Source organism: Pristiophorus japonicus, chromosome 20 (assembly GCF_044704955.1).
Source record: "Pristiophorus japonicus isolate sPriJap1 chromosome 20, sPriJap1.hap1, whole genome shotgun sequence".
Taxonomy (NCBI): domain Eukaryota; kingdom Metazoa; phylum Chordata; class Chondrichthyes; family Pristiophoridae; genus Pristiophorus; species Pristiophorus japonicus.
Window position 1 is genome coordinate 89,636,809 of NC_091996.1, and position 20,541 is coordinate 89,657,349.

The 20,541-nt window shown below is 50.0% G+C and overlaps 1 protein-coding gene across 1 annotated transcript in view; it reads right to left on the minus strand.

The window, feature by feature from the left end:
• The window catches only part of slc12a9 (solute carrier family 12 member 9), a 48,989-nt gene that overhangs the window by 4,858 nt on the left and 23,590 nt on the right, over positions 1 to 20,541 (minus strand). The window contains exons 3-11 of the mRNA XM_070863320.1: positions 18,773 to 18,916; positions 15,570 to 15,869; positions 12,955 to 13,062; positions 11,263 to 11,374; positions 8,932 to 9,089; positions 8,036 to 8,118; positions 6,242 to 6,366; positions 4,881 to 5,073; positions 637 to 811 (exon numbers count right to left, since the gene is read on the minus strand). Coding sequence (XP_070719421.1) covers positions 637 to 811; positions 4,881 to 5,073; positions 6,242 to 6,366; positions 8,036 to 8,118; positions 8,932 to 9,089; positions 11,263 to 11,374; positions 12,955 to 13,062; positions 15,570 to 15,869; positions 18,773 to 18,916 — 1,398 coding nt within the window. The remainder of the gene's footprint in view (positions 1 to 636; positions 812 to 4,880; positions 5,074 to 6,241; positions 6,367 to 8,035; positions 8,119 to 8,931; positions 9,090 to 11,262; positions 11,375 to 12,954; positions 13,063 to 15,569; positions 15,870 to 18,772; positions 18,917 to 20,541) is intronic.

Here is a 20,541-nt window from a genome sequence, read left to right on the forward strand (position 1 = left end):
ACCATCTGCAAGGCACAAGTCAGGAGTGCGATGGAACACTCTCCACTTGCCTGGATGAGTGCAGCTCCAACAACACTCGAGAAGCTCGACACCATGCAGGGCAAAGCAGCCCGCTCGATGGGCACGCTACCCACCACCTTCAACACTCCCTCCCTCCACCACCGGCGCCCCCTGGCTGCAGTGTGCACCATCTACAAGATGCACTGCAGCAACTCGCCAAGGCTTCTTCGGCAGCACCTCCCAAACCCAGCGACCTCTACCCGCCTAGAAGGACAAGGGCAGCAGGTGCATAGGAATACCACCACCTCCACGTTCCCCTCCCAGTCACACACCATCCCGACTTGGAAATATATCGGCCGTTCCTTCATCGTCGCTGGGTCACAATCCTGGAACTCCCTCCCCAACAGCACTGTGGGAGCACCTTCACCACACGGACTGCAGCAGTTCAAGAAGGCGGCTCACCACCACCACCTTCTCAAGGGGCAGTTAGGGATGGGCAATAAATGCCGGCCTTGCCAGCAACGCCCACATCCCGTGAACCAATAATTACAGATAGATAATGTTCTGGATGTTGCTGTGCACTGCACCCTCTCTCCCCTCCCCCACTAACGCCCCAGAAGGACGAGGCCATCTCACCAAGGTCCCCGATCTCCACGTGACCCAACACGAATAGCCCGCCTTTCTTCAGGTCGTTGATGAAGGTGATGAGTTGAGCGCTTGTGCGTGGGTTGGCCACCATGAGCAACATCTGGGGCCGCCAGAACTTGACATGTTCCTTCCGCACATCCAACAACAACAGGTACTTCCTCACCTGGATTAAACAAACACACATTTAAACACATCCAAATTCTTCTCCGCCATCGGGGGACCCTGCTGGGCCCAGTGGTTGGTCCTGGGACCAGTATTTATCCTCAGCCAACAGATTATCTGGGTCATTTATCACACCGCTGTTTGTGGGAGCTTGCTGTGCGCAAATTGTCTGCCATGTTTCCCACATTACAATTACTAAGCTTCCAAAAAGTACTTCATTGGTCTAAAGCACTATTTACGAGAGAACCGCCCTGTTCTTCAAAATGGGATCTGGGTCCATGCGGGAGGGCAGACATGGGGCCTCTTTAGCACCAAGTAATAGGTGCAGGAGTAGGCCATTCGGCCCTTCGAGCCTGCACCACCATTCAATATCATGGCTGATCATTCAACTTCAATATCCCATTCCTGCTTTCTCTCCATTTCCCTTTAGCCACAAGGGCCACATCCAACTCCCTTTTGAATATAAAAATCGAACGAACTGGCCTCAACAACTTTCTGTGGTAGAGAATTCCACAGGTTCACAATTCTGAGTGAAGAAGTTTCTCCTCATCTCGGTCCAAAATGGCTTACCCCTTATCCTTAGACTGTGACCCCTGGTTCTGGACTTCCAACATCAAGAACATTTTTCCTGCAATTAACTTGTCCAATCCAGTCAGAATTTTATATGTTTCTATGAGATCCCCTCTCATTCTTCTAAATTCCAGTGAGTATAAACCTAGTCGATCCAGTCTTTCTTTATATGTCAGACCTGCTATCCCAGGAATCAGTCTGGTGAACCTTCGCTGCACTCCCTCAATAGCAAGAATGTCCTTCCTCAGATTAAGAGACCAAAACTGAACACAATATTCCAGGTGTGGCCTCACCAAGGCCCTGTACAACTGCAGTAAGACCTCCCAGCTCCTCCTCTCGCTATGAAGGCCAACATGCCATTTACCTTCACCACCTGCTGTACCTGCATGCCAACTTTCAATGACTGATGTACCATGACACCCAGGTCTCTGCATCTCCCTTTTGCCTTATCGGTTAGGATTCAGATAATATTCTGCCTTCCTGTTTTTTCCACCAATGTGGATAACCTCACATTTATCTACATTATATTGCATCTGCCTACTCACTTAACCTGTCCAAGTCACCCTGCAGCCTCTTAGCATCCTCTTCACAGTTTATACTGCCACCCAGCTTAGTCTCATCTGCAAACTTGGATATTACATCCAATTCCTTTGTCTAAATCATTAATGTATATTGTAAATAGCTGGGGTCCCAGTACTGAGCCCAACTAGTCACTGCCTGCCATTCTGAAAAAGGACCTGTTTATTCCTACTCTGCTTCCTGTCTGCCAACCAGTTCTCTATCCACGTCAATACATTACCCCCAATACTATGTGCTTTAATTCTGCACATTAATCTCTTGTGTGGGACCTTGTCAAAAGCCTTTTGAAAGTCCAAATACACCACATCCACTGGTTCGCCCTTGTCCACTCTACTAGTTAGATCCTCAAAAAACTCTAGATTTGTCAAGCATGATTTCCCCTTCATAAATCCATGCTGACTTGGACCAATCCAGTCACTGCTTTCCAAATGCACTGCTATTACATCTTTAATAATTGATTCCAACATTTTCCCCACCGATGTCAGGCTAACCGGTCTATAATACCATGTTTTCTCTCCCTCCTTTTTAAAAAAGTGGTTACATTAGCTACCCTCCAGTCCATAGGAACTGATCCAGAGTCGATAGAATTTTGGAAAATGACCAATGCATCCACTATTTCTAGGGCCACTTCCTTAAGTACTCTGGGATGCAGCCTATCAGGCCCATGGGATTCATCAGCCTTCAATCCCAATTTCCTGACTAAGGATTTCCTTCAGTTCCTCCTTCTCACTAGAACCTCAGTCCAAGTATTGCCGGAAGGTTATTCTTAGTGAAGACAGAACCAAAGTATTTGTTCAATTGGTCTGCCATTTTTGTTCAACATTATAAATTCACCTGATTCTGACTGCAAAGGACCTATATTGGTCTTCACTAATCTTTTTCTCTTCACATATCTATAGAAGCTTTGGCAGTCAGTTCCCTGCAAGCTTACTCATACTCTATTCTCCCCCTCCTAATTAAACCCTTTGTTGAATTCTAAATTTCTCAGTCCCCAGGTTTGCTGCTTTTTCTGGCCAATTTGCCTCTTCCTTGGATCTAACACTATCCCTAATTTCCCTCGTTAACCACAGTTGAGCTACCTTCCCCGTTTTATTTTTACGCTAGACAGGGAATGAACAATTGTTGAAGTCCATCTATGCAATCACAGCTGATCAACCTCAACTCCACTTTCCCACCAATTCCCCAATCCCGCGATTCCCCCAGTATCCAAAAATCTATCACTCGGTCTTAAATATACTCAACGACTGAGCCTCCACAGCCCTCTGGGGGAGAGAATTCCAAAGATTCACCACCCTCAGTGAAGAAATGTCTCAGTCCTAAATGGCCGACCCCTTATCCGGAGACTGTGACCCCTGGTTCTAGACTCCCCAGCCCGGGGGGAAACATCCTCCCTGCATCTACTGTCAAGCCCCCTCAGAATCTTGTATGTTTCAATGAGATCACCTCTCCTTCTTCTAAACTCCAGAGTGCATCAGCTCTTCTACTGAATCTCACCTCATAGGACAACCATTGCATTGATTAGCCTAGTGAACCCTTCATTGAACCAAGGCAAGAATATCCTTCCTTGGATGAGGCCCAAACTGTGCACAGGACTCGGTGTGGTCTCACCAAGGCTCTGTACAGTTGTACAAGAGTAAGGAAGTCTTGCAATAAAGGCCAACATGCCATTTGCCTTCCTAATTGCTTGCTGAACCTGCATGCTAACTCTCTGTACAAGAACACCTAAATCTCTCTGGACACCAACATTTTATAGTTTTGCACCAGAGTCTCACCTGAAAGCAAGATGGTGTTTGCGGGGATTAAAGCCCCGAGATTGCAGTCGGAGACTGGCCTCCTACGGGGCGGATACATCCGACCACAAATATTTAAGAACGCTCCTGGTGCTCCCCGTGGTGAGGGGGGGGGGGGTGTAGGGGAGATGAACACTTGCACTACGAGGCCTCCGGGCCCAGCCCAGCATAGGAGGCCCACGCATCCCTGGAGCGTTTGGGCAACCTGGGAATCACATGGGCCGGACCAATGAAAATGGCGCACCCCATTCACAGTAATGGCGAGTTCCGTTTCTACGGAGACGGCCATCTCGATCAATGGGGATACCCCCAAAACATTTTATATAAAGAAAAAACATTTCACATTTAAAACTGAAGTTTGACAAATGTTTTTTTTTGAATGTTTAAGATGTTTTAATAGCGGTAAAAATAAACAGGGTTTTTAATAAAAATTGATCATTTTATTTCTCGTAAAATTTGTTGGCGAGAGGAGATCTTATTCAAACATAAAATTCTGACGGGGTTGGACAGACTGGATGCGGGGAGGGTGTTTCCCCGGGGCTGGGAAGTCTAGAACAAGGGCTCACAGTCTCAGGATACGGGGTAGGAAATTTAGGAGCGAGATGAGGAGAAATGTTTTCACTCAGAGGGTGGTGAACCTGTGGAATTCTCTACCACAGAAGGTTGTGGAGGCCAAGTCACTGAACATATTGAAGAGGGAGATATAGATTTCTAGAAACAAAAAGGTATCAAGGGGTATGGGGAGAAAGCAGGAATATGGTGTTGAGATAGAGGATCAACATTGAATGGCGGTGCAGGCTCGAGGGGCCGAATGGCCTACTCCTGCTCCTATTTTCTATGTTTCTATAGTAAAAGCAGACCATGCGCCAGCCTTTACCAGACACAAGAGTTTTAAAGGACATTCGCTGGGCAAACAGCCCAAATCTCCGCTTGTAAAGGCCCTTCTCCCAGGGATGCTTGTGATTGGTCAAAAGAAATGTTGACAGATTGCAAGTGCCCAGGTTCAAGCGCATGCACTTTGCGTGCACATCGTATGCTCCCAGAGAGGCAACCATTTTCAGGCCAAAAGTATACCCCTTCTTCCCCCACACTGCCACAGGCTGACCATGATTGAGAAGGCCCGATACTCACCTGGTGAAATATGAGGGCTTGGCTGATGTAGCCCCAGCTGCTGGTGGGGGAGCGATAGTGGATCACCACTAGCAGGATCAGCATGAGGACAATGCCACAGGAGGCATAGGCCGGATTGATCAGGAACATCATCACCAGGCAACCAACAATCCCCAAGAAACAAGTGTGCCAGCTAAACAACTGGAAAGTAGGCCTTAGGGGAGAGAAGGAGAAAGACAGGTGGGCAAGGACCAGCAAAAAAAAACCATCCGCATCTAGGTCACCTGCGTAACATCGCCCATCTCCACCCCCTGCCTCAGCTCATCCGCTGCTGAAGCCTTCATCCACCCCTTGGTTACCTCCAGACTTGACTATTCCAACGCACTCCTGGCCGGCCTCCCACGTTCTACCAGACGTAAACTAGAGGTGATCCAAAACTCGGCTGCCCCTTGTCCGAACGCGCACCGAGTCCTGCTCACCCATCACCCCCTGTGCTCGCTGCCCCGTGTCCTAACTCTCACCGAGTCCCGCTCACCCATCACCCCCTGTGCTCGCTGCCCCCGTGTCCTAACTCGCACCGAGTCCCGCTCACCCATCACCCCCTGTGCTCGCTGCCCCTTGTCCTAACTCTCACCGAGTCCCGCTCACCCATCACCACCTGTGCTCGCTGCCCCCGTGTCCTAACTCGCACCGAGTCCCGCTCACCCATCACCCCCTCCCCACTGCCCAGAGTCCCGCTCACCCATCACCCGCTGTGCTCGCTGCCCCGTGTCCTAACTCGCACCGAGTCCCGCTCACCCATCACCCCGTGCTCGCTGACCCCGTGTCCTAACTCGCACCGAGTCCCGCTCACCCATCACCCCCTGTGCTCGCTGACCCAGTGTCCTAACTCGCACCTAGTCCCGCTCACCCATCACCCTCTGTGCTCGTTGACCCCGTGTCCTAACTCGCACCAAGTCCCGCTCACCCATCACCCGCTGTGCTCGCTGCCCCGTGTCCTAACTCGCACCGAGTCCCGCTCACCCATCACCCCCTCCCCACTGCCCCGAGTCCTGCTCACCCATCACCCCCGGCCCAGTTTCCTAACTCTCACCGAGTCCCACCAGTATTCGCAGCCCTACATTGGCTCCCGGTTATCTGTTGCCACCGCCTTTTCAGGCAGCGCATTGGTTGCAATCACATCTCTCCCTCTGGTTCTTTTGCCAGTTACTTTAAATCTGTGTGCCTGTTGGTTACGGACCCGCTCGCCCGTTTCTCATTTACTCAATCAAATGCCCTCCTCGTTTTTGAACACCGATTATATGTAAGAGGGCTATTTAATTAGAATCTCCGCCACCACCACAAGCCAGTGCACGTAGACATGTCCGGTGAAGTGGACCAACCTGAAGTTTGGTGCAGAAGCCCATTCCAGCGATAAACATGCCAGGTCAACCGCAGCATAGGCCATCAGGAAGAAGATGGTGACAATGCCAGCGATGGTGTTCAGCTTGCCCGCAAACAGCACAGACTGAAAGAGAGAGAAGAGTCTTACTGCAATCATCAGAGGCGGTCCCTCGTATCGAGGATGACCTGCTTCCACACCAAAAAAGGATGAGTTCACAGGTGTTTCAATGAAGGACCTAATATTCCGGATCCCGAACTACATCCTGAAGGGTGGAAGATGCCTGTGGGTGGATTTTTTTTAACGTGGGGTGACCGTTGCACACCAGCCACCACACGGGGCTTGACAGAGCCGGGTCTTGGTCCAGTGGCAAGGGTTAACCAGGACGACTGGAGACCAGCTCTGCTGCACGGACAGAGCGCTCACACATCGCACAGTGTGGGCTGGGCCCGTGCTGCCCCTGGGCCCCGATTACATCCCTCCACAGCAATTATACAGGGCCCTGGTGAGACCGCACCTGGGGTATTGCGTACAGTTTTGGTCTCCTTACCCAAGGAAGGATATACTTGCCATAGAGGGAGTGCAATGAAGGTTGACCAGACCCCATTCTGGGGATATTTATCCCCGAAACATTTAAAAACAGTTTTATCTGCTAATCACACTGCTGTCTGCGGGAGCTTGCTGTGTGCAAATTGGCTGCCGTGTTTCCTACCGTAAAGACAGTCCAAAAGTACTTCATTGGCTGTAAAGTGCTTGGGATGTCCGGTGCAAGTCTTTCAACTCTATTTGCCTCCATCACACCACATGCTAACCACTTTTCCACGAGATGTCCTGGTTTGATCTTTAACCCCCACCACCGCAGCTTATTTTCCCCACTCACTCCTGCCATTGAAGCATCCAGGTACATTTCCGCGTGCTTGTAACACAAGGCAGCACTATTCCAAAATATGCTGATCACTGCCTTGGATTTTCTAGCCCTGCATAATCAGGAGCCGGAGTCGGCCATTCGGCCCCTCGAGCCTGCTCCGCCATTCAATGAGATCATGGCTGATCTTTGACCTCAACTCCACTTTCCTGCACTGTCCCCTTAACCCGATTCCCCGAGTGTCCAAAAATCTCACCTTGAATATACTCAGAGACTGAGCCTCCACAGCCCTCTGGGGCAGAGAATTCCAAAGATTCACCACCCTCCGAGTGAAGACATTCCTCCTCACTCGAGTGTGACAGAGCTTTGTTGTGCAAGGGCATCGTGGGATAGGAATCGAAAGGTGGGTAAATGGAGTTAAGACTTGCATTTCTATAGCGCCTTTCACTACCATCGGACGTCCCAAAGCGCTTTACAGCCAATGAAGTACTTTACTGAAGTGCAGTCACTGTTGTAATGTAGGAATTGCAACAGCTAATTTGCGCACAGCAAGCTCCCACAAACAGCAATGTGATAATGACCAGATCACCTGTTATGTTAATTGAGGCATAAATATTGGCCCAGGACACCGGGAATAACTCCCCTGCTCTTCGAAATAGTGCAGAGAGATATTTTACGTCCACTTATATTTTACGTCATCCGGAAGACGGCACCTCCGACAGTGCGGCACTCCCTCAGCACTGCCCTGGGAGTGTCAGCCTGGATTGGTACGCGCTCCAGTCCCTGGAGTGGGACTCGAACCCACAACCTTCAGAGAGCGAGCGAGTCACTGAGCCAGACACAGACCAGCCATGATCTCAGAGTGGCCGAACAGGCCTCCTCCTGTCCCGATGGGATGAACACTGACGCTCCAGGTGTTGGGAGTCTTACCTGAACCAATAGCCAGGTGTAGAGGACTGCCACCCAGGGGTTTCCCGTCTTGGAGGTTCTCTTTGCAGGGGCCAGTATTATTCCTGCGTAGAAATCAGATCAGTCATTGGTGTGGACTCTGCTGCCCCATGTGCTACCTTGCATCAAGTCCCATCCACCCACCTACATTGTCTCCCAGTCTGGCACCACCACAACTTTTATTTATATAGCGCCTTCAACATCCCAAGTCATTTCACAGTAGTGTTGAGACAACAATTTGATACTGAGCCACATAAGTAGAAATTAGGGCAGGTGACCAAAAGCTGGGTCAAAGAGGTAGATTTTAATGAGCATCTTGAAGGAGAGGGGTTTAGGGAGGGAATTCCAGATCTTGGGGCCCAGGCAACAGAAGGCATGGCCAACAATGGTTGGGCGATTATCAGGGATGCTCAAGAGGGCAGACATCTCTGGGGTTGTGAGGCTGGAGGGGATTAGAGATAGGAGGGGGCGAGGACCATGGAGGGATTTGAAAATATGGATGAGTAAGGAAAAAAAGTCTCGAGAGTGTTCAAAGCCCTCCAAAGCCTCACCCCTCCCGATCTCTCTAACCTCCTCCAGCCCCACAAACCCTCCTAGATCTCTGCGCTCTTCCAATTTTGGTCCCTTCTGTGTTACACACTCTCTCTCTCTCTCTCTTCCCTCCTCCCTCTCCACCATTGGCAACTACGCTTTCAGCAGCCGAGGTTCCCCGCCAAGCTCGAACTCCCTCCCGAAACCTCTCCACTTCTCTCTCCCCAAGATGCTCCTTAAAACCTCTGACCTTGCTTTTGGTCAGTCGAGAGCTGCAGGAGTCACCCTCCATGTGGAGCCGGAGTCGCTTGGATCTCCTCTCCTCGCGGTGATGAAGTTAAACTTACCAAACAGGTCATCCCTTGCCAGGGCGTGCAGGATCCGTGATGCTCCGATCAGCGTGCTCATCGCGGCAGAGAGTGAGGCTGCGTACACACCAATCACCACAAACGGTGGCCAGATGTTGATTTGCCGGAAGAAAATGTAATCTCCTTTAAGCAGCATCCTAAACGGTGAGGGGGGGGAAAGAGAGAGAGGCAGAGAGAGACACACCAGAGTCTAGTTACTCAGGACGCTATATTTTTTTTTATTAAAGAGTTTAAAAGAATGTGATCTCAATTGAAACATACCAACATTCTTACAGGGCTTGAGAGAGTAGATGCAGGGAGGATGTTTCCCTCTCGATGGACAGTCTAGAATCAGGGGTCACACAGTCTCAGGATAAGGGGTCGGCCATTTAGGACTGAGATGAGAAGCAACTTTTTCACTCAGAGGGTGGTGAATCTTTGGAATTCTCTGCCCCAGAGGGCTGTGGAAGCTCCGTCGTTGAGTATATTCAAGACAGAGATTTTTGGATATTAAATGGAATCGAGGGATATGGGGACCGGGGAAGGAAAGTGGAGTCGAGGTTGAAGATCAGCTGCGATCTCATTGAATGGCGGAGCAGGCTCGAGGGGCCAAATCCTGCTCCGAATTATTTTCTTATGCTGGGCTAGAACTTCAAAACCACGCATCAGGCAGAATGACCAACATATTTGGAATAGCACTGCTGTGGATTAGGGACCCAAAATGTAACTGGATGCTTCAACAGCGGGAGTGAGTGGGGAAACTGAGCTACGGGTGGGGGGGGGGGGGTTGTTCAAAGAGCAATCATGGACATCTCATGGGAGAGTGGTTAGCGTGTGGAACTCGCTACCACATGAAGTGGTTGAGGCCGAATAGCAAAGAAGGACTTGCATTTATATAGCGCCTTTCACGACCACCGGACGTCCCAAAGCGCTTTACAGCCAATGAAGTACTTTTGGAGTGTAGTCACTGGTTGTAATGTGGGAATCGCAGCAGCCAATTTGTGCACAGCAAGCTCCCACAAACGGTAGTGAGATAATGACCCAGATAATCTGATGGTGATGGAGGGTTAAATATTGGCCCCAGGACTCCGGGGAGAACTCCCCCTGCTGCTCTTCGAAATAGTGGCCGTGGGATCTTTTACATCCACCCGAGAGCAGACAGGGCCTCGGTTTAGTGTCTCATCTGAAAGACGGCACCTCCGATAGTGCTGAGAGAGCGCCGCACTGACACTGGGAGTGTCAGCCTGGATTTATGTGCTCGAGTCCCTGGAGTGGGGCTTGAACCCACAACCTTCTGACTCAGGAGAGTGCGCTGCCCACTGAGCCATGGCTGACACAGTCGGGCCAGGGGAGCGAGGAGGAGGGGGAGGGGGGAGGTCGGGCCACCTTGCCTACATGGTGGAGCATATACCCATGCGCCTAGAGGGCAGGGTGGCAAGAGGCAAAGAGCAAACTTCTGCTGCTCAACCAAGGGGTGAATCACAGTTGTCTCGTTATAGCAGGCTGCTGGGTCTGGGCACACCAGCACGGACCAGTTGGGCCTGTGTCGGCACTGCACATTCTATGTAGTCAATGAACCAAGTTAGGAGGCCATTGTGCCGCAAAGGTGCAGCTTCCATCCTGACCACTAGGGGCTGCACCGCTCCTCCATACAGTCACTTCAAGTGCACATCCAAGTATTTTTTAATATGCGATGAGGGTTTCTGCCTCTACCACCCTTTCAGGCAGTGAGTTCCAGACCCCCACCACCCACTGGCTGAAGAAATATCACCCCTCCAATAACAAAACATAATAGGAGCAGGAGTCGGCCATTCGGCCCCTCGAGCCTGCTCCGCCATTCAATACGATCATGGCTGATCCGATCATGGACTCAGCGCCACTTCCCCGCCCGCTCCCCATAACCCTTCACTCCCTTATCGCTCAAATATCTGTATCTCTGCCTTAAATATATTCAATGACCCAGCCTCCACAACTCTCTGGGACAGAGAATTCCACAGATTTACAACCCTCAAGAAATTCCTTCTCCCAAATTACTTTAAATCTGTACCCCCTGGTTATTGACCCCTCTGCCAAGGGAAATAGGTCCGTCCTATCCATTATCTAGGCCCCCTTAGCCTCCTCTGTTCCAAGGAAAACAACCCCAGCCTATCCAATCTTTCCTCATAGCTCAAGTTTACCAGTCCTGGCAACATCCTGGTAAATCTCCTCTGTACCCCATCTCGTGCAATCACATCTTCCTCTTCTGTTCCCCATCTTGCCCCCTCCCCTGTAAGCGAGCGCCTGCTGGCCCAGCGACACCCGATTGCAGTTTTGGAATTGCTGGAACCTCACCTGTCGCAGGTAAAACTGACCAGGAAGAAGAGAAGCAGGTAGACTAGCAAGGTGTAGATCACAGCGATGACCGTGCCTTTGGGAATCGAATAGCTGGGATTCCTCAAGTCACCTGTTTATAAAAAAAAAAGCGCGGCTTGAATATAGCTCAACCTAGTGGACTACTGTGGTAGTGCAACTGATGTAAATACAATTAAGAGTCATGTAACAAGTCATATGACAAGTTCCCGTAGAAGCATCTCGTAGTCTAAGGAAGAGATCACAAAAGCTTCAACAGCCCAGTGCCCAGGCAATAGTCAACACCTACAACAGGCCTGAAGGGGGAAGCACTTCTGAATTCACAACCAGAATGCTAATGGCTACCGTCCAATCAGAAGAGTGGGAAGGTATGCACCTTGGAGACACTCACCTGGAGAGGAGAGCCATTAGCAGCTCAGTCTCCCTCTGGGTTTGATGGACAGAGACAACTCGACCATCTCTCCTTCCACACCCTGGAAAGTAGCTAGGGGTGGAGGTTGTTGGTGTTGGTATGGAAGAACGCCACAAGACTGAGTACTGGGAGCTAAAACTGATGTGACCTTAGTCTCTTTAATACAACCAGAGTGCCCAAGCAACATGGCCGACAACATTTTATACTCCCTTGCACGAGGTGTGCAGGTGACCCCTGGGCCTCCAACAGTTGCGCCCTCTGGTAGCAAGTCTCAAGTTACAACACAGATGGCAAATGCTTTCATCCGTGCCCGTGTTACCTCGAGACTTGACAATTCCAACGCACTCCTGGCCGGCCTCCCACATTCTACCCGACGTAAACCAGAGGGGATTCAACCCCCCCCCCTCCCCCTCCCCCTCCTCACCCTCCTGACATGTCTACTAATTCTGCCCCCTTGAGCATCCCTGATTAGAATCACTCAACCATCGGTGGCCGTGCCTTCTGTTGCCTAGGCCCCAAGCTCTGGAACTCCCTCCCTAAACTTCTCCGCTTCTCTTTCCTCCAAGACACTCCTTAAAACCGACCTCTTCACCTGCCCTAATTTCTACTTATGAGGCTCGGTGTCACATTTCTATTGCACAACACTCCTGTGCAGCATCTTGGGACGTTTCAACTAGGTTAAAGGTGCTATATAAATACAGGTTGTTGTTGTGAAGGGAAGCCACACAGTCCTCAACAACTTGCATTTATATAGCGCCTTTAACGTAGCAAAAACATCCCAAGGCACATCATAAAATTTGACACCGAGCCCACAAGGCGATATCAGGACAGGCGACCAAAAGCTGGGTCAAAGAGGGAGGTTTTAAAAGGAGCGTCCGAGAGAGGCAGAGTTGTTTCAGGAGGGAATTTTGGAATTTAGGGCCTTGGCAGCTACCAATGGTGGAGCAAACGAAATCAAGTATGGCGAAGAGGGCAGAGATCTCAGAGGGTTGTAGGAGGTTAGAGAGATAGGGAGGGGCACATGGAGGGATTTGAACAGAAGGATGGGAATTTTAAATTTGAGGTGTTGCCAGACCAGAAGTCAATGCAGGTCAGCAAGCACAGGGGTAAGCAGGACCCAGTTAGGATACGGGGCAGCAGAGGTTTAGGAGCTGAAGTTTACAGACCCAGTTTTGATCCTCAGTCCTCATTTGAAGGGGGAAGAGAAAGAGAATGAGAATGACAATTCAGTGCCCCTGGATGAGGGGGAAAGAGATCTTTACCTGACATGTTGGAGCCGGCCATGATACCCGTGCAGCCATTAAACATCACTGCAAACACAGTCGCGAAGGTCATCATGTAGTTAGTGGTGTAGTCCACAGAATATTCATCTAGAAAAAAAAAGGATAAAACAAAGGATTACTCAAAGTCTTGTATGATGCTGTCCACATATCCCATACTTCATATCCCCCACCATTCAAAATTCCCTCTTGCTGCCCTATGTACAGGACAACACGGGATAATCTACTCCCAGGCTTCTCCATAGCTAGGCCCCAAGCGCCAACAGTTATTTCTACCCATCTTGTGTTGAACAAAAACACAGGAACATTTCTAAAGTGAAAACAGTTATGTTTAGAAGAACTCCACAAGACTGAGTACGGAGAGCTTAATCTGATGTGACCTTAGTCTCTTTAATAAAACTCCAGAGTGCCAAAGCAGCATGGCAAACAACCTTATACTCACTTGCATGAGGTGTGCAGGTGACCCTGGTTATATATGCAGACTATAGGCATACTCCGTGTAGTCACTGTATAGTTGCATAAGATGGAGACTTGTTACTTGATGTACTATCCCTACAGGTTTACACTGTGTATATACTATTCTGGCACCACTAGAGGGTGCAACTGGTGGAGACTGGGGTTTCCTGCCCTGGTGGCAGGGGCTATATAAAAAAGGGGAGCCACCATGCGGCTGGCTCACTGGAGCTACGAATAAAGGACCAAGGTCACTACAGTTTGAGTACAACACTGACTCCACAAGTCATTCATAAGTACATTACAGACGTAACAACCCTTGGGCCTCCAACAGGTGCGCCCTCTGGTGGCAAGTTATAATGTTTATATACATATCAAAAACCAGGATGCCAATCAGACTTAAGACAAGTCAATCCTCCTCGCTGCCTCCCCCATTTATCTCCACTGAGAGAATTCAAGCTCTGCAGCCTGGCTGCAGTTTGAGAAAACACAGACCACATTGCATTAAGTCATCAATCAACTTGACATTTTAGGACCTTGGGTAGAGAGTCAATTAAAGGTTAAAAGACTATCAATTGAGCTAATAAGGTCAAAGAAGGAGAGATCCTTTCTGTAAATTGAACCAGGTATAAGTACAGTAATTTTGGCCATGTGGTCTCAGAAGGACAAAGACCTGGCTTAAAGCAAAGAGCTTGTTGCTGCTGCCAGAATAAAGTTACATTAAAACTACAATCGGAGTTTGTATTTCATTGGAAATTAAGAGATCTAACATCCACACTTAAAAAGAAAAAAAAAATGAAGAATTCATTTAGATTCAATGTGAAAGAAAACCTTGGAACTCCAGCCACAGTCTCACTTCCAACCCCCACCCTGCTCAATGGTCTAGTTTGGGCTGATAGAAGAGGACAGTTAAGAGCTCTCAGGTTGGGGAGGGGGAATAAAAAGGGATTGAGCCACTTGCCCTGTAAACATCTAAAGGTTGGACTCCTCCACATACAATCATAGGTACTGTCATGTATACCAACTGTATAGTCACACAAGGTGTGCCACCAGAGGGCACTGCAGTGGGAGATCCAAGGGTCACCTGCATAGGTGTGCAGGGCCCAGTATAAAAGGCTGCCCACCATGCTTGTGCCTCACTGGAGTTACAATAAATGGGACTAAGTACAATACTAGACCTCAAATCATCCATAACAGGTACAATATCAGAATCAGAACGGTTACAGCACAGGAGGCCGCCATTCAGCCCGTGCCAGCTCTCTGCAAGAGCACCTCAGCCAGTCCCACTCCCCCACCCTTTCCCCGTAGCCCTGCAAATTTTCCCCTTCAGATACTTATCCAACCCCGTGATGGAGGCAGACTCCACCACCCTCTCAGGCAACACATTCCAGATCCGAACCACTCGCTGCGTTAAAAAAAGTTTCCTTGTGTCGCCTTTGGTTCTTTTGCCAATCGCCTTAAATCTGTGTCCCTCTGGTTCCCGACCCTTCCACCAATGGGAACAGTTTCTCTGTCTACTCTGTCCAGAACCCTCCTGATTTTGAGCACCTCGATCAAATCTCCTCTCGACCTTCTCTGCTCCAAGGAGAACAACCCCAGCTTCTCCAGTCTATCCACGTAACTGAAGTCCCTCATCCCTGGAACCATCCTCGTCAATCAACTCCGCACCCTCCCCAAGGCCTTCACATCCTTCCTAAAGTGCGGTGCCCAGAATTGGACACAATACTCCAGTTGGAGCTGAACCAGCGTTATATACAGGTTAATCAGAACCTCCTTGCTTTTGTGCTCTAAGCCTCTTATTTATGAAGCCAAGGATCCTGTAAGCCTTTTTAAAACTATTTCTCAACCTGCTCTTAAAAAAAAACTCAGGTGACCAAAAGCTGCGTCTGAGCGGTAGGTTTTAAGGAACATCTTGAAGGAGGAAAGAGAGTTAGAGAGGTTTAGGGAGGAAGTTCAGAGCTTGGGGCCCAGGCAACAGAAGGCACAGCCACCAATGGTGGAGCGATTATCAGGGATGGTCAAGAGGGCAGAATTAGAGTGCAGACATCTCTGGGGGTGGGGGGGGGGGGGGGGTTGAAGGAAGTTGGAGATAGGGAGGGGGAGCGAGACCAACTTGGGGATGAGTTGGAGAAGTTACAACTTACCCATGAGGTTTCTCCTCAGTGTGGTGACACTGAATCCGGTGTAGTTGGTGTAGACAGAGTGGGACTGGTTGCCAGACTGCTGGACGATGAGGATGGTCTTGGGAGCCACGGCAAAGAAGCTGACGCAGATGGTGATGAGCACCACATGGACCACCAGGAAGATCAGGAAGCTGGTCTTGGCGTAGATCTGGGCCCCCACCAGGCAGACCAGGAGGCAGAGGAGCAGGATACTGGAGGCATACAGGACATCGTACAGGTAGCTCTGTGGGAGCACATGGACGCCTCTGGGTTCAGATTCCGCTGGTGGAGGGACACAGAAGCAGACAGTTAACTTGGGAGCAGGAAGCGACCATTCAGCCCCTCGAGCCTGCTCCGCCATTCAATAAGATCACGGCTGATCGGATCATGGACTCAGCTCCACTTCCCCGCCCGCTCCCCATAACCCTTCACTCCCTTATCGTTCAAATATCTGTATCTCTGCCTTAGATATATTCAATGACCCAGCCTCCACAGCTCTCTGAGGCAGAGAATTCCACAGATTCACAACCCTCTGAAAAATTTCAGTTTTAAATGGGCGACCACTTATTCAGAAACTATGTCCCCTAGTTCTAGATTCCCCACGAGGGGAAACATCCATTCTGCATCTACCCAGTCAAGGTCCGCTCACAATCTTATACGTTTCAATAAGATCACCTCAGTCTTTGAAACACCAATAAGTAGAGGCTCAACCTTTCTTCTTAAGCTATCCCCTTCATCTCAAGAATCAACCTCGTGAACCTTCTCTGAACTGCCTCCAATGCAAGTATATCCTTCCTTAAATACGGAGACCAAAACTGTACGTAGTACTCCAGGTGTGGCCTCACCAATACCCTGTACAGTTGTAGCAGGACTTCCCTGCTTTTATACTCCACCCCTCCTTGCAATAAAGGCCAGCGTTCCATTGGCCTTCCTGATCAATTGCTGTACCTGCATACTAAATTTGTGCTTCAGGCACAAGGACCCTCCTTAATTCAATTAGATCATGGGTGATCTGTACCTCAATTCTATATCCTTCGAGACCCTTGCCCAGCAATCTAATCGATCCCAAGTCTTGGAACGCTCCCATTGACTCCCAACTCTGGGGGATGACTTCTGTGACAGGTTCCCAGAGATTACACATTTAGGGGGAAAGAGTGCTTTCTGATTAAACAGCCTAGTTCTAATTTTAAGATACATGTCCTCTCATTCTTAATTCCTCCTCCAGTGGAAATTGTTTTGCTTCTCTGTATACAACCCGAGTACTGTGCACAGTTTTGGTCTCCTTACCCAAGGAAGGATATACTTGCCATAGAGGGAGTGCAATGAAGGTTCACTAGACTGATTCCTGGGATGGGGGGGTGGGGGGGGGATTGTCCCATGAGGAGAGATTGAGTAGACCAGGCCTGTATTCTCTAGAGTTTAGAAGAATGAGGGGCAATCTCATTTGAAACCTGCAAAATTCTTACAGGGGCTTGACAGGGTAGATGCTGGGAGGATGTTTCCTCTGACGGGGGAATCTAGAACCAGGGGTCAGTCTCAGGATAAGGGGTCGGCCATTTAGGACAGAGATGAGGAGGAGAAACTTCTTCACTCAGGAGGGTGGTGAATCTTTGGATTGGTTCGAGCTCCAAGCTCTGGAAATGCCTCTGAACCTCTCCACCTTACTACTTTGAGTCAAGTACTTTTTGGAAGTGTAGTCGCTGTTGTAATGTGGGAAACACAGCAGCTAATTTGCGTACAGCAAGCTCCCACAAACAGCAACGTGATAATGACTGGATAACCTGTTTTAGTGATGTTGATTGAGGGATAAATATTGGTCCCAGGACATAGAGGAGAACTCCTCTGCTCTTCCTCGAAATAGCGGCCATGGGATCTTTTACCCAAGAGGGCTTCGGTTGAATACCTCATCCAAAAGATGGCACCTCTGACAGTGCTGTACTCCGAGTACTGCACCGAAGTGTCAGCCTGGATCACGTGCTCAAATCTCTGGTGAGACGTGAAGCCCCAATCATTGCGTTCGAGGAGAGCACTGGTGGACTTTCCAACAATTGCCAACAGGTCCGTCCAGGAGCAAATGAATGATTTCAGGGGAAGGTGGAGACTGATGGGTGTTCGCAGAAGGAGTAGAGACTTAAGTGGTTGATGGACCCTCAGCTCAAAACTTATTTTGCAACCTATTCCAGACTTTCCTTAACCCAGGTGAGTCACCAACTCAAGACCACTCTGCCCACCTGGGGCTCACTTGCTGTGTAGAGGAAAACATTTCAAGGACACCCTCAAAGCCTCCCTGATAAAATGCAACATCCCCACCGACACCTGGGAGTCCCCTGGCCAAAGACCAGTCCGCCCCAAGTGGAGGAAATGCATCCGGGAGGGCGCTGAGCACCTCAAGTCTCGTCACCGAGAGCGTGCAGAAACCAAGCGCAGGCAGTGGAAGGAGCGTGTGGCAAAGCAGACTCCCCACCCACCCTTTCCCTCAACCAACCACTGTCTGTCCCACCTGTGACAGAGACTGTAATTCCCATATTGGACTGTTCAGTCACCTGAGAACTCAGTGAAAACACGTCTTCCGATTCTGAGGGACTGACCATGATGATGATGAAAGAGTCTTTTTGCAACCACTGCAGAATCAGTCGAGGAGAACCTGGGTTGTCACAAAAGGTCCTGCCCCGATCATCGGCGGTCCCTCAAATGAGGATGACTTGCTTCCATGAGAGTTTACAGATGTTCCGATGAAGGACCCGATGTCCCAGATCCTGAACTCCAACTGAAGGGTGGAAGATGCCTGTGGGTGGATTTTTTAAACCTGGGGTGGCCGTTGCACACCAGCCAGCACACGGGGCTTGACAGAGCGAGGTCTTGGTCCAGTGGCGAGGGTTAACCAGGACGACTGGAGACCAGCTCTGCTGCACGGACCTAGTGCGCACACATATCGCACAGTGTGGGCTGCCCCTGGGCCCTCAGCTCTTCTGGGCCCCCGTACCAAACCGCACCGCTCGCCCACTACAAAAACACCCTCCGCACCGATCTCCCACCGCAATCTCCGCCACGATCACCGTTCCTCCCTCGACACAAAAAAGGCAAGACACTTCCATCTGTCCCCACAGCACAGGGAGGGGGGAGGGGGGAGGTGGGGAGGAGGAGGAGGAGGAGGAGGAGGAGGAGGAGGAGAAGGCCTGACTCACCTGCGTTGGGGAGCTCTCCGAATACATCTAGAATGGCCTCCACCAGACCCAGAATATAAACCGCACAGGAACAGACATTCGCAAGGAAGAACATCAGGCCAATGCTCCCACCAAACTCCGGTCCCAACGTTCTGCTAATCATGACTGGAAGACAGTTGTAAAGGAAACCAAGCGAGTTGTAAGAGAGAGGCGGGGGGGGGGGGGGGGGGGCCAGCGAGAGTGGAGGGCGACTACTCCCAGGGGCCTGGTTGAGTCACCAGCATCCCAATCGTCAAACAGAAGTCATGTCATTCTTACAGTAGGGGCAGGGGCAGGGAAAGGTTTGAGGAAAGTGATTCCAACTAATTTTGAAAAAGCTAGATTTATTTTTAATCTATTCAGAAATATGGGCGTCACCAGCAAGGCCAGCGTTTATTGGCCACCCCTCGTTGTCCTGAGCAGCTAGGTGGCGATAGGCCAGGCCGTCTTCACAGCTTTACGGCACAGGAGGCGGCCATTTTGGCCCATCGTGTCCACGGCAACCAAGAGCCACCCGGCCTAATCCCACTTTCCAGCTCTGGGTCCGTAGCCCTGTGGGTTACGGCACTTCAGGTGCACATCCAAGTACTTTTTAAATGTGGTAAGGGTTTGTGCCTCTACCACCCTTTCAGGCAGTGAGTTCCAGACCCCACCACCCTCTGGGTGAAGAACATTACAAATCCCCTCTAAACCATCTGCTAACTACTTTAAATCTCTGGCCCCTGGTTGTTGATCCCTCTGCTAAGGGAAATAGGTCCTTCCTATCCACTCTTATCCCCTCAACTTTATATACCTCAATAAAAGGTCTCCCCTCAGTCCTCTGTTCCAAAGAAAATCCCAGCCTAAAATCACAATGGTTACAGCACGGAAGGCGGCCATTCAGTCCGTGCCGGCTCTCTGCAAGAGCACCTCAGCCAGTCCCACCCTCTACGCCCTTTCCCCGTAGCCCTGCAAATTTTTTTCCTTCAGGTACGAATTCAACTCCCTTTTGAAAGCCGCGATTGAGTCTGCCTCCACCACCCTCTCAGGCAGCGCATTCCAGATCCTAACCACTCGCTGCGTAAAAACGTTTTCCCTCGTGTCGTCTTTGGTCCTTCTGCCAATCGCCTTAAATCTGTGTCCTCTGGTTCCCGACCCTTCCGCCAAATGAGAACAGTTTCTCGATCTACTGTCCAGACCCCTCATGATTTTGAGCACCTCGATCAAATCTCCTCTCAACCGTCTCTGCTCCAAGGAGAGCAACCCCAGCTTCTCCAGTCTGGCCACGTCACTGAAGTCCCTGATCCCTGGAACCATCCTCGTCAATCTCCTCCGCACCCTCTCTAAGGTGTTCACATCCTTCCTAAAGTGCGATGCCCAGAATTGGACACAATACTCCAGCTGGGGCCGAACCAGCGTTTTATACAGGTTCGTCATCACTTCCTTGCTTTTGTACTCTGTGCCTCTATGAAGCCCAGGATCCCGTTAGCTTTTTTTAAAAACTGCTTTCTCAACCTGCCCTGCCACCTTCAACAATTTGAACACATATACCCCCCCCAGGTCTCTGTTCATGCACCCCCCCTTTAGGATTGCACCATTTGGTTTATATTTCCTCATACCCAGGAGAGAAATCATCATGACATTAAAAATAAAACAGTGCTTTATTCCCCATTTTCCTTAAACACATTAGTTGGAGCAGGGTTGGGAGGGGAGAGGGGGGAGGGGGAAGGGAGGGGGGGGAAGAGAAGAGAAAATGGTTGAGTTGGGAAGTC